At 44.7% G+C, this 17,307-nt stretch overlaps 1 protein-coding gene across 1 annotated transcript in view; it reads right to left on the minus strand.

Moving 5' to 3' along the window:
- The window catches only part of GRIN2D (glutamate ionotropic receptor NMDA type subunit 2D), a 721,729-nt gene that overhangs the window by 196,074 nt on the left and 508,348 nt on the right, over positions 1 to 17,307 (minus strand). Inside the window, exon 12 of the mRNA XM_075276758.1 lies at positions 2,775 to 2,928. Coding sequence (XP_075132859.1) covers positions 2,775 to 2,928 — 154 coding nt within the window. The remainder of the gene's footprint in view (positions 1 to 2,774; positions 2,929 to 17,307) is intronic.

Below are 17,307 nucleotides of genomic sequence, written 5' to 3' on the forward strand. Positions count from 1 at the left end.
GGGAAAGAGGGGGTGTGAGAGGACATTCTGGGGTTCAGTGCTAGTGTATCTTCTCTCATAAACTCTAATCATAGGATGCACCCTAATGTATGCTTTCATAGCTTACACATTTCCCTTCCTGTCGCAGCCAGTTTTGCCCTAAAGATGGATCAATTTTATTTTATTGTTTTGTCTTTGTACAACCTACATATTATAGAAGCTAAATAAATATATATATATATATATATATATATATATATATATATATAGCAAAACGAACTAACTACAATATTGCAAAAAGCTAGCAACGTCTTTGAAATATTGTTTTAAAAGCAGCTCACATTGCATCACAAGTTCAGGCATGAGGAAAGGTAAGGAAGACTGCATAGACTATGTGTTGATACGGATATTTACAAAATACAAATTGCTGTAAAAGACATATTTAGAGCATCAGCTATTTATACTGGAAGAGATGTACATAACCTGATAGAAGGGAATTGCTGATTCTGTAATTGTTTCAAGTAGAACCATTATAACCTGAGTCAAAGCCAAGTGTGGATTAAGCTGAAGGAAAAAGTATAAGTGTTTTCTTTATATTTCCCATTCCTTTTGTAACTACTCCTGGGTTTAGCTCAAAAAAGCAGCATGAAAAAAACATTGTTTTTTATAGTACCAGCAAAGTGAATGAAATTGTGGATTTCCAGAATGCCAATTCTAGCTGCAAAAATGCAAACAATTTATCAATATAATTATAGGGAAAGAAAAGACAAGAATGCAGCAAAAACATAATGAAAAATGTAGAGGAAAAAAATGTGGTGTTTTTTTCTGCTGCATTTTTTAGCTGTGGTTAGCTGAGAGTAGAGATAAGCGAGTAGTATTCAAAACTCCCATTTCAAATAGCACGCACCCATAGGAATGAATGGAAGCGGCCGGCACGCAGACTTTGCCAGTGTCCGGGCGCTTAACCTCCTGCGTGCAGGGTGCGTCCATTCATTTCTATGGGAGCGTGCTATTTGAAATGGGAGTTTCGAATAGTACTCGCTCATCTCTACTCTCCACTTAATGAACCACATCTAAAAAACGCAGCGGAAAAAAACACCACATTTTTTCCTCTACATTTTTTGTGTTTTTGCTGCATTCTTGAAGCTCAACTTTAGTGGAGAGGTTTTTCCTAGCAGCAGTTTTCAAAGAAATTCCACATGAGGTTTCCTCTGTGGACTTTCTGCTTCAATTATACCTATAGGGAAACCACCCTTTCTGTAGGTATAATTGACATGCTGCGATTTACAAAACTGCAATGGAAATCACAGTGTATCTGCTGGGCATATTTTTATGCACAGTGTGGATGGAATTCGCTAGAATCCCATCCATTTTGCTGTGACTGTACAACACCATGGTTTACACCATGTGGGTACTGGTCTTAAATAGGTTTAATGATTCTGCTTTATTTTGAGAAATAATGCCATTCTTGTCCATGGGCTGTGTCTAGTATCATAGCTAATCCTTTTTCAGGGCAGGTTCCACCAGCGCCCGATCTCCGTTTTGCAGGTTTCCGTTTCCTGCCCGAGAAACTGGATAGGAGACGGAAACCGGCAGGCAGTTTGTAAAGTGTCAGCCGGTGAGCTCCCGTAAGCATCTTCTGCTCTCCACGGTGAAACAGTTTTTTGTAACCGGACACAAAGTCCGACATGCAGGACTTTGTGTCCAGTTAAAAAAAAACGGTTTCGCCGTGGAGAGCAGAAGACACTCATGGGTGCTCACCGGCGGACACTGAATGCTGGGTTTCCATCTTCTGCCAACAGAAAACAGAAACCTGCAAAACGGAATGGTGTGAACCCACCCTCACTTAAATTCACTTAAAGAGGGCCTTCCACTGGGAAACTCAACATGAAACCACTCTGTATCACCATCAAGCCCTTAGATAAAAGCATAATAGAAGCACAATTTTCTTTTTCAAGGGCATACCAGAGCCCCTCCTATACACAAGTTTGGCAACCTCTTTTTATCATCCTACAGTTATGTTTCTTTTTATATTCCTGCACATGTACTTAGTATTTCCTGGTTGGAGCCCATGAAAGCCCTGCAGATTTTCTAAAGAAATGGCGCCTCTATTAGACAATCTAACGTTAATGTCCCATATAATGACAGACTAGTTTCAGTTTCCTGTTGAGTGACTGCTTTTTAATGTTGTCAAACTTTAATACCAGACACATCCCATGAACAAATATATATATATATATATATATATTTTTTTTTTAAGTCCCAGAAAACCAGTTTAGGCTTAGGCCCAATTTTGCAGAAACGCTTCTTTTTTGTTGAAGATTTTTGCTGCGTTTTTTTTTTTTTTTTTTTAAGCTAAGCCTAATAATGGCTACAGAAGAAATGCTCAATCCATTCCTATCTTTCAATTTAAAAAAAAAAATACAGGAAAATCTGCCACAAAAAAAGCTGTGTTACTGTAATGTAGGACTTTAAGTGACTCCAAGATGGAACTTTAATAATAAGAAAAATACATTTGAATTGTCTATATGACTGTATATGTACAGACTGAATCAGAATGTTAACTTAGTGCCTGCCAAATACATTTGTAGCCATGATATGAGTTTCTCTGAATATATGAATAGCCAGTTAAAAAAATATTTTCAGTGAATTTTATCAGCCAATAGCTATGACAACAAGTACTATGCAAGGACTGGGAAAAAAAAAAAAGAATATAAAACTGTATGTAGTTTATTATGTTTGAAAACCAGTAATCCTCTCACCGGGAAAAGAAAACTGATGTGTTATGTTATTACCTAAGAATGCTGAAGGGGAGACTGTTCCGTTGCTCCTGGACACCATCACACTGATTCCTGTTTCCACAAAGGGAACCGAGAAGTCAATAATTTCAGATCGTTCCTCGTTTATAGTGAGAGAGCCTATGGCCATATCAGCACGTTGGTAAAACACCTGTCAGAATAAAAGAGTCGAAATACAGATGATGAAAAAACAGACTGAAGAAAACTGTTCAACAATATGTTCATTGATGTTATATTTGAAATGTTTATTATAAGACATACATCTATCTGTTCTGAAAAACATCGCCACAGCGTATTAAGCTGGCCATACACATCAGACTTTAGTTGGCTGAAATGGCCAACTTTAGTAATTTTTGGCTTACAGGTATTTAAAACAATACTGCAAAAAAGCATTATTGACAGCCGACCGCAGAATTTTGTAATGAAATTTCTTGGCTATTGGTTGTCGCATGATAAAAGTGTAAGGTATAAGCTATATCAGGTAAATTCAACTTTTTTTTTTTTTTTTCTTAATACTACCCCCATGGTTAGGCAGTTTAGACCATTACGTTAATGGTGGGATCATTAGCTTGAACAATCCTACCATCGATCAAGCCAATTGTTATGTGATGTCTGGTTAGCCAAAATTCTTGTACTAGTGAAGACTTAGGTTAAATGGCCAATAGAGGAATAGAGGACATTTGTCAAAACGGGTGAAAAGGAAAAGTGGAAGAGTTCTCCATAGAAACCAATTCTGTTGCTAATCTACTTGGTAAGTATGTAATCTATTTGGTAAGTATGGTCAACTGCTTGGTTTTAAAGAGAATCTTTCACCAGGGTGAAGCATAGTAAACCAGCACATGGTCAGGTAGACCTAACTCAACTCAATGTAATACCTTTTACCCAATGAAAATTTTAGCATCTATTGCTGAGATATTCCATTATGTCATAATATGCAAATGTGCAGTCTGCAGCACCGAGAAAAGCTTTGTTGCACCAAACTGCTATATCCCACACTGATATGCTAGCACAAGAACATAAGGCCAGATGAGATTGCAGTATAGTTCCCTGGTCCTGACACTCAAAGAAGTCAATGAGGAAAGAGGGCATATTAGAACCATTTGGAGCAATGGAGAGGTCCTCTGTGCTTCATACTGCTCATTTGCATACAGGGTGTCCGGAAAGTAAGTACACAAAATGAAAGGGTGGACTTTAGCTGGTATATGAAGCGTTTTTTATTATTGAACATGTGACCAGAAATTGAGAAATAAATGAATATTTTGGCCTTACATTCAGGTGATCTGACTGTACTGTAGAATTAATATGCCTCACCCTGGTGAGAGACTTTCAGATAGTTAAGTATGTAACTTGCAGGGCCGAAAGTAGGTCTCTTGTGCACAAGCATTTGAAATAAAAATGAGCCAAAGATGACACTATGTAAAAAAAAAAAAAAAAAAAAAAGGATTCCCCAGACTATTCAGTGACCTGATTCTTGAAAACTACATTCAGTGATAAAATATCATTTTTATATTGTAAACTAAACAAATAGTTAAAAATACTAATTACAGTATATGGTAGAACGGTAAATATGCATAAATCTAACTCTCCTCAAAAACTGTGGGCACACATTTCTGGTGTAGTTTTTTTTTTATTTCATTAAACAGAATAAATAACACTTTACATCATTGTGGATATGGCATTTTTTTCCTTTTTTCAAATTAAGTATTTATAGAAATGGAACGGGGAGATTTTAATTTAGTATTTTCACTTTTTTAAAAAGTAGTTTTTAAGCTGTTTTTTCTTTTTTACTTTTTTTTTAATCTTTTCATGACTTATATAATCCACTTTTGTACACATTATTAGGATTAGAAATTACACAATATAGGTGAGTGACCTTATAAATATTTTACAGGTTTTAGAATTTTAAAGGGATTCTATCATTAGAATCCCATTTTTTAATATTAACCCTTTAGAAAGGTTATTCTTCTCCTACCTACTCAAACCAGCATACTGTGTAAGCGGCCACAGACATGTGCAGTTGGCTCTGCCCAATGGCAGAGCCGACTGTGCATGCCAAGAATTTTGAAGACCAGCGCCAAAAGAAGATGCAGCAGAGAGACATTCCAGAAGAAGATGAGGTGGCGCTGGAGATTTTTCAAGCAGCATTGGGGATGCCCCTAGTGCTGTTTGAGTGCTGGGGAACTCCCCTAGTGCTGTGAGAAAAATCATATGCATACTGAAGAAAACTGGGAACATCACTGAAATGGCAGCCTAGAGAAGACTTTTATAGGTAGGAGAAGGAAAAATATAACTTTGTACAGTATTAGCCAGTGGATATGAAATATAAAGATTGAGTCTTTAGTAGTTGATAACTTTTTAATGGCTAACAAAAATTACCACGCAAGCTTTCGAGTCTACTAGGTCTCTTCATCAGGCATGGTATGACACAATTTTTTTTTTTTAAATGTAGATTGTGAGCCCCATATAGGGCTCACAATGTACTTCCCCCCCCCCCATCAGTATATCTTTTGGATTATGGGATGGAAATCCACGCAAACACAGGGAGAACATATAGGGTCATATTGTTTAAATAGGGGGGTGGATAGACAGTTGTGGTGTCTACAAGGTTAATGGATAATTTTATTTTACACTGACATAGTTATTTAATAAAACTGCTGCTGTGGACAATTCAATCCATCCTGGTGTCAAGTCTTTATTTGTAATATGGGGAGAGAATTGACAATATCCATGTCAAGTTTGTGTCTTCATTAGAGATGAGCGAACAGTAAAATGTTCGAGGTTCGATATTCGTTTCGAGTAGCCCCTCAATATTCGACTACTCAAATCAAATATCGAACCCTATTATAGTCTATGGGGGGGAAATGCTCGTTTCAGGGGTAGGCAATGTTTGATCAAATTATACTTACCAAGTCCATAAGTGAGGGTCGGGCTGGATCCTCCAAGCAGTCTTCTCCTTGCAGCGTCCCCAAAGCATCTTCCAGCTCTGAATTCACTCTGCCAGGCACCGGGCCTGGGCAGAGTCAACTGCGCATGCCCGCACTACAAGCCTGGTAATGCCTGGCAGAGTGAATGAAGAGCCGGAAGACGCTGCGGGGAAGCTGCACGGAGAAGACTTCTAAAGGTAGGAGAAGAACCAGCGTTGATTGGCCGACTGTATAGCATTTGGCCAATCAATGCTGGTTCTGCATCAAACTTTTACATTCGAATAGCGAGTGGTACTCGATCGAGTACGAGTATTTCGAATACCGTACTATTCGATCGAATACCTACTCGATCGAGTACTACTCACTCATCTCTAGTCTTTAGAGATGAGCGAACACTAAAATGTCCGAGGTTCGAAATCCGATTCGAACAGCCGCACACTGTTTGACTGTTCGAACGGATTTCGAACCCCATTATAGTCTATGGAGGAAAATGCTTGTTTCAGGGGTAAGCAAAATTCGATAAAATTATACTTACCAAGTCCACGAGTGACGGTCGGCTGGATTCTCCTTGAAGTCTTCTCCCGGTGCAGTGTCCCCGCGTCTTCTTCCGGCTGGAATTCACTCTGCCTAGGCATCGGGGCCTAGGCAGATCCGACTACACATGCGAGGGCATGCCCGCACATGCGCAGTCGGCTCTGCCTAGGCCGGATGCCTAGGCAGAGTGAATTCCAGCTGGAAGACGCCGCGGGGACGCTGCACGGAGAAGACTTCTAAAGGTAAGAGAAGAACCAGCTTTGATTGGCAGAATGTATAGCATTCTGTCAATCAACGCTGGTTCTGCATCGAACCTTAAACTTCGAACAGCTAGTAGTGTTCGATCGAGTACGAGTATTTCGAATACCGTAGTATTCAATCGAACACCTACTCGATCGAATACTACTCGCTCATCTCTACTAGTCTTCATATTACTCATGACAAAACCATAATCTAGACTACAAATAAAGGATTCCTGACTGGTTATCTGTCTACTCTTGTGTTGGTGGGTAGGTGTGCTTTATACAGTATATCATATTTAAACATTTAAACCTGCAAAGGCTTAATAAAACCAAATATTCCAGTCACAGATCATATGTAAATCTGCTGCTCAGAATATTTCTCCTGAGGTGTACTAGCCCAAGTTGAGATTTATAAGCCTTGAATTCACGTATCTATTTTAGGCAGGTAAATGAACCATTGCATTTGCAAGCTAATTAAATAATGTCAGACCCAAAACTAATTACAGAAAAGCATTATTCGTACCACAGAGGTTATCTAATGATATGGTTTATGTAGACTCAAAGATACCATACTATATTATGTGCACAGACATTCAGAAGCAGTTTGTTGTCATATTTGACAACCCAATCAAAGCAAATAAGATGTATACTTTAACCTTATTAGTAGAGATGAGCGAACACTAAAATGTTCGAGGTTCGAAATTCGATTCGAACAGCCGCTCAATGTTCGTGTGTTCGAACGGGTTTCGAACCCCATTATAGTCTATGGGGAACAGATACTCGTTAAGGGGGAAACCCAAATCCGTGTCTGGAGGGTCACCAAGTCCACTATGACACCCCAGGAAATGATGCCAACACCTCTGGAATGACACTGGGACAGCAGGGGAAGCATGCCTGGGGGCATCTAACACACCAAAGACCCTCTATTACCCCAACATCACTGCCTAACAACTACACACTTTCCACATTCAAAAAAACCTCTATCAAAGTGGGAAAATACCTGGAAACCTTCTTTACTCCCCAAATGGATGGACACAAACCCCAATTTAAGCTCAACAAACAGTAACAACCACCCCTTTAAATCACGTTCCCCATGACAACCACAAATGGAATAGGCAATGGGAATTCCAAAAGCCCTCACCCTTAACTGTCATTTTGAGTGTGTGTGTGTGTGTGTGTGTGTGTGTGTGTGTGTGTGATGTGGTAAGACCTTCCAAAATTCACTTTTCTAGCCCTTAACATGAGCCCTTCCAAACAAAGTTACATGACCTTAAGCTGAGCTACCAGCAGAGATTGAGGCCCTTGGCATGAGTAGAGCCTTGCACCAGCAGTGTTTTTGGCACTTAGGGTGAGTTGAGCCTTGTACCAGCGTGTGTCCCTTAACATCAGGCGGGCCCTAAGTTCTGCGCTTTGCACAAAAGTTCCACATTAACTAGGCTGAATGGTACAAAGATTAGTAGGCCCGAGAACCAGGAACAGGTCTTGCAATGGCTGTCGGATAACGCTTAAAGCACATTGTCCACCAGCCAGTCAGCCTCTACCTCCTCTTACCCAACAGTCTTGTCCTCCTTCCACCCAAAATTCCCAATCTTCTCAGAACAATAACCCCAACTGTCCCTGCTCCCCAGAGCTGTTCTCCCTTCCTTTGACTGTACCGCAACCTGCCCCTCCATTTCGCGATTCCACGGACCTAACAGACGAGTATCTGTGTCCAGATGCTCAAACACTAGAGTCTCCTCCATTCCATCTCCGGTCGATTTGGTGGCGGATGACCAGCAACCCACCCTCATCGACGACGATGAGACGCAGTTGCTGTCAGGGCAGCCAGTTGACATGCGCATTGTGCAGGAGGAGGAGGCGAGACAGGAGTTGGAAGAGGAGGTGGTGGACGACGAGGACACCGACCCCACCTGGACAAGGCAGATGTCAAGCTGGGAAAGTAGTGTGGATGTTGAGGCAGGTGCAGCACCAAAAAGGGTAGCTAGAGGCAGAGACATGTCCAGAGGCAGAGGTCAGCTGCTTTGCCGAAGCCAGGCCAGACCCGGAATGTCCGAAGATGTTCCCTTTTGTACCCAGCCCAGAAAAACTCCCCCATCGAGGGCACGTTTCTTGAAGGTGTAGAGTTTTTTCAAGGAATGCGCCGAGGACAGATATAGTGTCGTCTACACAATTTGCCTCTCGAAATCGAGTAGGGGCCCTGAGAAGAGCAACCTGTCCACCACTTCAATGCACCGTCATTTGGAATCCAAGCAATGGAATCAGTGGCAGGCAGCAACGGCAGGACAAACGTCGCCCGCCGTTCATGCCACTGCCTCTGCTCACAGTGCTGGCGATGCACTCCAGAGGACGAGCCAGGACATCACTTCATCTGCCTCCGCCACTTTGTTGACTTCTCCCTCATCCTCCCCTGTTTCTGTCTTATCTCCTTCTCCTGCACCATCAAAGGCACCATCAGGCGCTTCTTTACAACAACCCACCATCTCTCAGACATTGGAGCGCCGGCAGAAATACACCGCTAACCACCCACCCACGCAAGCCTAGAACGCCAACATCGCTAAACTGCTGGCCCAGGAGAGGTTGGCGTTCCGGCTTGTTGAAACTCCCGCCTTCCCGGACCTGATGGCAACTGTGGCACCTCACTATGCCGTCCCTAGCCGTCTCAACTTCTCCCGGTGTGGCGTCCCCGCCTTGCACCAGCACGTGTCACTCAACATCAGGTGGGCCCTTAGTTCCGCGCTTTGCTGCAAGGTCCACTTGACCACCGACACTTGGACAAGCGCCTGTGGTCAGGGATGCTGCAGTGCTTATCTTTAATGACAGGCAGGGTGAATGTGGTGGAGTCTGTTCCCCGGGTGCAAACTGGGGTGGCCTATCTCCTCTCCCAGGCCAAAATTCATGGCAGGAGTAGACTGAAACCCTACGACGCTGCAACCTCCACCACAGCTACTAGCGGCAAACGCTAAAACACTGGTGTGGGGAGACGTCAGCAGGCGGTGCTGAAGCTCATCAGCTTGGGGGACAGACAGCACAGTGCCTCCGAGGTCAGGGATGCCATCCTGGCTGAGATGGCATTTTTTTTTCCCTGCTACACCTGGGGCCTGGCATTTTTACGCCTGTGATAATGGCTGGAACCTGGTAGCGGCTCTGGAGCTTGCCAGCCTCCAACACGTTCCATGTTTGGCCCACGTCTAACCTAGTGGTGCAAAGTTTTTTAAAAACATACCCAAATGTACCGAAGCTACTGTTGAAAATGCGGCGCTTGTGCGCCCACTTTTGCAAGTGCACAGGAGTCGCTGCTAGCCTAAAAACACTCTAGCAAGGCCTACATCTGTCCAAACACAGGCTGTTGTCCGTCATTCACACACGCTGAAACCCTACAATACCATATCTTGAGCAGGGTGTGTGAGCTGCACAGACCTTTGATGGAGTTCCATCTACAAAACCCAAGGGTTCCTCAAAGTCAGCAACCAAAGTTTCTGCACCATGAGTTTCCAGGGGTGGCAGAGTTATGGCTAGGGGAAGAGGCATGGATAGGGATGATGTCTAGGGGCAAAAGCAGTGTGGATGTGGAGGCAAGCTAAGCAGGAAAAACTGGGGGTACAAGCTAAGGCATGGACTGGGGTGATGTCTAGGGGCAAAAGCAGTGTGGATGTGGAGGCAAGCTAAGCAGGAAAAACTGGGGATACAAGCTAAGGCATGGACTGGGGTGATGTCTAGGGGCAAAAGCAGTGTGGATGTGGAGGCAAGCTAAGCAGGAAAAACTGGGGGTACAAGCTAAGGCATGGACTGGGGTGATGTCTAGGGGCAAAAGCAGTGTGGATGTGGAGGCAAGCTAAGCAGGAAAAACTGGGGGTACAAGCTAAGGCATGGACTGGGGTGATGTCTAGGGGCAAAAGCAGTGTGGATGTGGAGGCAAGCTAAGCAGGAAAAACTGGGGGTACAAGCTAAGGCATGGACTGGGGTGATGTCTAGGGGCAAAAGCAGTGTGGATGTGGAGGCAAGCAAAGCAGGGAAAATGGTGGCTAGAGGCAAAGGGATGTCCATAGGCAGCAAGGGCAAAGATGCAAAACTCTCCCGTTTCAAGAATTTTCCTGACTTGTTTCCCCACAAAACATTCCTGGGAGGAGGGCTGAAACACCACCCTCCTCCTCCTCCGCTGTTAGATTTACCCCAGCTACGAGCTGAAAACGCTGCAACACTGGTGTGGGGAGACGTCAGCAGGCTGGGCTGAAGCTCATCAGCTTGGGAGACGGACAGCACACTGCCTCTGAGGTCAGGGATGCCATCCTGGATGAGATGGCAATTTGTTTATCCCCGCTGCCCCTGGGGCCAGGTTTTTTAGCTTGTTGGAGGGCTCTGGAGCTTGCAGGCCTCCAACACGTTCCATGCCTGGCCCACATGTTCAATGTAGTGGTGCAATGATTTTTAAAAACATACCCCAAATTAGCTGAGCTAAGGGTGAAAGTGCGGCACTTGGACACCCACTTTCCCAAGTCTACAGTACCTGGAGCTAGCCGCAATACACTCCAGCAAGGCCTACATCTGCCTGAAGCACCTACTGTTGTGCGAGGTCACCACACGCTCTAACCCTAGATACCGTATGTTCAGCAGGGTGTGTGAGCAGCAGAGACCTTTGATGGAGTACCAGCTACAAAACCCAAGGGTTCCTCAGAGTCAGCTCCCTCACTTTCTGCACCATGAGTTTCCATGGGTGGCAGACTTATGGCTAGAGGCACAGGCATGGATAGGGGTGATGTGTAGGGGCAAAAGCAGTGTGGATGTGGAGGCAAGCTAAGCAGCAAAAACTGGGGGTACAAGCAGCCGGTGACATCATCACTGACAAGCACAGCTGTCTGTCAGCTGACAGGCTGACTTTCACCAAAATGAACAGACAATGGATAGACTCATCATATACATGTCAGTTACATGACAAATTTAGTGCAATTTGCAAGTCCAAGATGGTTTGGAGATCTGCGGAGAGGAATCTCACCACCTCTTGCGGGTGCCATCATTTGGAAGGCAAGCCCTGGGCTCAGTGGGTGAGAGCAAGCGCAGGATAATCGTCGTTTGGCCTGGCGGCCACTGCCTCTTCCACTGTTGACAGGGCTGGCGCTGCAGTCCAGACCAGGAGCCAGGACACCTCCACATCTGCCTCTGACACTTTGGGGAGTTCACCCTTATCCTCACCTTTTCCTGCCATTTCTCCTTTTGCCCGCGCCATCATGCGCCTCTTCCCAGCAACTCCCCATCTCCCAAGCCTTTCATTTCATGCTAAAGTACAGCGCAACCCACCCACATGCCCAAGGCTTCAACGGCCTCATCTCAAGAAATCTGGCCCAGGAGATGTTGGAATCCCGGCTGGGGGACACTCTGCCCTTTTTGGGCAGAGTGTCTACTGCGCCACCGCACTGTGCCGTCCACACCAGCACTTTCCCCCAAACATGAGGCGGTCCCTAAATTCAGCGCTTAGCCCTAAAGTTCCATGTGACCAGTTACGAATGGACAAGTGCATGCGGACAGGGACGCTACCTTTCAATTTGGGCACAGTGGTTGAATGTAGTTGAGGCGTGGACCGGGTCGCAAAATGTGGTGGCCTGACTTGTCTCCCCACACAACATTCCTGGGAGGAGGGCTGAAACACCACCCTCCTCCGCTGTTAAATTGACCCCAGCTACGAGCTGGAAACGCTGCAACACTGGTGTGGGGAGACGTCAGCGGACCGTGCTGAAGCTCATCAGCTTGGGGGCCAGACAGCACACTGCCTACAAAGTGAGTCATGCCATCCTCGATGAGACGGCAATGTGGTTTTTGCCACTGCACCTGGGCCCAGGCATGTTGTCATGTGTGATAATGGCCGTAACCTGGGATTGGCTCTGTAGCTTGGCAGCCTGCAACATATTCCATGCCTGGGCCACGTTTTTAACTCATTGCTGCTAATCTTTTGAAAAAGGTACCCCAATGTTCCTGAGCTACTGGTGAAAGTGTGGCGCTTGTGCGGATAGTTTTTAAAGTGTATAGTTGCCGCTGCTAGCCTCTATGCACTCCTACAACGCCTGTACCTGCTGGAACAACGGCTGTTGTGCGACGTCTCCACACTGCTGGCACTAAACATATCATGTGTTGAGCAGAGTGTGTGAGCAGCACAGACCTTTGATGTAGTTCCAACTCCAAAACCCTCGGGTTCGTCAAAGTCAACTCCCTCAGTTGCTCAACCATGAGTGGCCATGGGTGGCAGACTTATGTGAAATCCCATCCCATCCATTGCACTGGACACAAAACATTAGCATGCGCTCAGCACAACTTCGGATATGGCAGATGCGTTAAGCAGGGTGCAGGGTACAACACAGACCAGGCCCGAGCACCAGGAACAGGTGTTAGAAATACTGCAGCATCTGCCATTTCCTTCCAATTTTGGGGTTTTGGACCCGCCACCGACTTGTCTGGACCTAAGTGGGGATCATGAGACACAGTTGCCATCAAGGCAAGCTGTGGTCATGTGCGGTTTGCAGTAAGGGGGCAGTGCGCAATTGGAAGAGGAGTTGGTGGATGACGAGGCCACCGACCCCACATGGACAGGGGTGATGTCTAGGGGCTAAAGCAGTGTAGATGTAGAGGGAAGCTAAATCAACAAAAAACCTGGGTAGAAGCAAAGGCATAAACTGGGGTGATGTTTAGGGGTGAAAGCAGAGTAGATGTGGAGGGAAGCTAAGCAGCAAAAACAGTGGGTAGAAGCAAAGGCATGCAAAACTCTACCCTGTTGGAAGACTTATTCCTAGGTCTGGAACACGTTAATGGCCCCCCTGGACAAATTACTGCCACTCAGGGGCCTAGTGTCACCAGGAGGGACAAGTATAGGCGCATGTTGTGGGAATACCTGGCCGACACCAGCTCTGTCCTCTCCGATCCCTCTGTGCTCTACAGCCTAAACTTATTTTCTCATCTTTTTTTCTGAACTGCACATCTCTTGCCTGCTTCCTTTGGGATCTTAGAAATGGTGGTCCACTTCCACAGATGGTAACTTCAATAGACAGTGTAACGGGAGTAGCTGAGGGATCGCTGTCTTAACCACTTTTTGGCACAAAATTAACTTCCAAAGCCAAATATGGTGCAAGTATATGATGCAAGGACACCTACACACCTATCTCTGACACATTGGGGAGTTCACCCTCATGCGCCCTTTTGGCCTGCACCATCATGCGCCTCTTCCCAGCCACTCCACATTTCCCAAGCTTTTCATTGCAGGCAGAAGTACAATACAACCCACCCCCATGCCCAAGCCTGTAACAGCCTCATCGATAAACTGCTGGCCCTGGAGATGTTGGTGTTTGTTTATGCTTCTGGAGACTCAGGCCTTCCGTCAGCAGATGGCAGCTGGGGCACCTCCCTATGCTGGGCCTAGCCGTTACTACTTCTCTTGGTGTGCTGTCTCTGCCTTGCGCCTGCATGTGTCCCATAACATCAGTCGGGCCCAGAGCTCTGCGCTTTGCTGCAAGGTCCACTTGACCACCGACACATGGACAAGCGCCTGTGGTCAGGGATGCTGCAGTGCTTATCTTTAATGACAGGCAGGGTGAATGTGGTGGAGTCTGTTCCCCGGGTGCAAACTGGGGTGGCCTATCTCCTCTCCCAGGCCAAAATTCATGGCAGGAGTAGACTGAAACCCTACGAAGCTGCAACCTCCACCCCAGCTACTAGCGGAAAACACTGTAACACTGGCATGGGGAGATGTCAGTAGGCCGTGCTGAAACTGATCAGCTTGGGGGACAGACAGCACAGTGCCTCCGAGGTCAGGGATGCCATCCTGGCTGAGATGGCATTTTTTTTTCCCTGCTACACCTGGGGCCTGGCATTTTTGCGCCTGTGATAATGGCTGGAACCTGGTAGCAGATCTGGAGCTTGCCAGACTCAAACACGGTCCACGCATGGCCCACGTTTTCCAACTTGTTGGTGCCATGTTTCTTTGAAACCTACACCATTGTGCCTGATATACAGGTCAAAGTGGGGCCATTTTCGTAAGTGAGAACTAGCCTCTGCTAGGCAGAAAACATTCAGAGCACACTCCTCTCATCTTCGCACCGTTGGCTGGCGGAGGAAGACGAGGGGGTTGGAGTGGCATCTGATGTCCCTATCCCACACGAGGCTAGAGGGTGCACTTCAGTGCATCCCATTGCTTCACCACAAATGGTGTGAAGGGGAGTGGAAAATGGAGGAAATGGAGAGTGACCCTTACAGTTGGGGCCAGCAAAGGCATGCCAAGTAACACACTGGCACACATGGCTGACTTCATCTTGGGTTGCTTTTCAACACATATTTCACATCATGAAGAACAAATAATACTGGATTTTTTCAAGCCTCGAACCCCGGTCTAGGTCTAATGTCTGTTCCTTTCTTATATTAGGGGAGAGGGAAAAAAAATTACTTCAGTGATACGTTTAGCGTACATAGACTGACTATTAATGTGTATCCCACTTAGTGTTGTTAGGGTTACACACCGTCACAACCTGGCTAAAGCTTCTATAGCTGTTAATAAAGTCAACATAACTTTACGGTATCCAAAAAGACAGCTGGTACCGACAGAGAGCAAGACAAATGTCACCCAAAGCTGTGAGCTCTGAACACCCACAGTGACTTTGGCGTCATCATCATTATAAGGGAGCGGGTGGTAATAAATAACTTGGCAGTGCCTAAAACCCAAAAAGCTTATACAACTATATTTACATTAAGATACACAAATGAAAATTTTCAGTAGCATGTCATGAGACAAGCTGATAAGCTCTTCCTTTGTGCAGTGCTATTTGAAAGTTAAACGCTGCCTTTATTTTAATTCTGGAGAAGGTGCAGACATTAGATTTAGAACATGTTGTCTTCATTGTCCAAATCCTCTATATAGGTAACGTGTTTTTCGGGCCGAGCTGTCTGGGAACGAGCTGGTGCAGCACTGACAACCTGGGTGAATATGGCAAGAGCCTGAGATGTAGGGTGAATGAATCCCCAAATTATTTGTGGAATTCCCAGTGAGACAATGGCACTGTATACCAGTATTAAAAATTGTGGGTGCACATAACCCCCATATATTCTTTGAATTCCCAGTGAGACAATGGCACTGTATACCAGTATTAAAATTGTGGGTGCACATAACCCCCATATATTCTTTGAATTCCCAGTGAGACAATGGCACTGTATACCAGTAGTAAAAATTGTGGGTGCACATAACCCCCATATATTCTTTGAATTCCCAGTGAGACAATGGCACTGTATACCAGTATTAAAAATTGTGGGTGCACATAACCCCCATATATTCTTTGAATTCCCAGTCAGACAATGGCACTGTATACCAGTATTAAAAATTGTGGGTGCACATAACCCCCATATATTCTTTGAATTCCCAGTGAGACAAAGGAACTGTATAGCAGTATTAAAAATTGTGGGTGCACGTAACCCCCATATATTCTTTGAATTCCCAGTCAGACAATGGCACTGTATACCAGTATTAAAAATTGTGGGTGCACATAACCCCCATATATTCTTTGAATTCCCAGTCAGACAATGGCACTATATACCAGTAGTAAAAATTGTGGGTGCACATAACCCCAATATATTCTTTGAATTCCCAGTCAGACAATGGCACTGTATACCAGTATTAAAAATTGTGGGTGCACATAACCCCCATATATTCTTTGAATTCCCAGTGAGACAAAGGAACTGTATAGCAGTATTAAAAATTGTGGGTGCACGTAACCCCCATATATTCTTTGAATTCCCAGTCAGACAATGGCACTGTATACCAGTAGTAAAAATTGTGGGTGCACATAACCCCAATATATTCTTTGAATTCCCAGTCAGACAATGGCACTGTATACCAGTAGTAAAAATTGTGGGTGCACATAACCCCCATATATTCTTTGAATTCCCAGTGAGACAAAGGAACTGTATAGCAGTATTAAAAATTGTGGGTGCACGTAACCCCCATATATTCTTTGAATTCCCAGTCAGACAATGGCACTGTATACCAGTAGTAAAAATTGTGGGTGCACATAACCCCCATATATTCTTTGAATTCCCAGTCAGACAATGGCACTATATACCAGTAGTAAAAATTGTGGGTGCACATAACCCCAATATATTCTTTGAATTCCCAGTCAGACAATGGCACTGTATACCAGTAGTAAAAATTGTGGGTGCACATAACCCCCATATATTCTTTGAATTCCCAGTGAGACAAAGGAACTGTATAGCAGTATTAAAAATTGTGGGTGCACGTAACCCCAATATATTCTTTGAATTCCCAGTCAGACAATGGCACTGTATACCAGTATTAAAAATTGTGGGTGCACATAACCCCCATATATTCTTTGAATTCCCAGTCAGACAATGGCACTATATACCAGTAGTAAAAATTGTGGGTGCACATAACCCCAATATATTCTTTGAATTCCCAGTCAGACAATGGCACTGTATACCAGTATTAAAAATTGTGGGTGCACATAACCCCCATATATTCTTTGAATTCCCAGTCAGACAATGGCACTGTATACCAGTATTAAAAATTGTGGGTGCACATAACCCCCATATATTCTTTGAATTCCCAGTCAGACAATGGCACTGTATACCAGTATTAAAAATTGTGGGTGCACATAACCCCCATATATTCTTTGAATTCCCAGTGAGACAAAGGAACTGTATAGCAGTATTAAAAATTGTGGGTGCACGTAACCCCCATATATTCTTTGAATTCCCAGTCAGACAATGGCACTGTATACCAGTATTAAAAATTGTGGGTGCACATAACCCCCATATATTCTTTGAATTCCCAGTCAGACAATGGCACTA

The sequence above is a fragment of the Leptodactylus fuscus genome, chromosome 6, assembly GCF_031893055.1.
Source record: "Leptodactylus fuscus isolate aLepFus1 chromosome 6, aLepFus1.hap2, whole genome shotgun sequence".
In the NCBI taxonomy this organism is placed as follows: Eukaryota; Metazoa; Chordata; class Amphibia; order Anura; family Leptodactylidae; genus Leptodactylus; species Leptodactylus fuscus.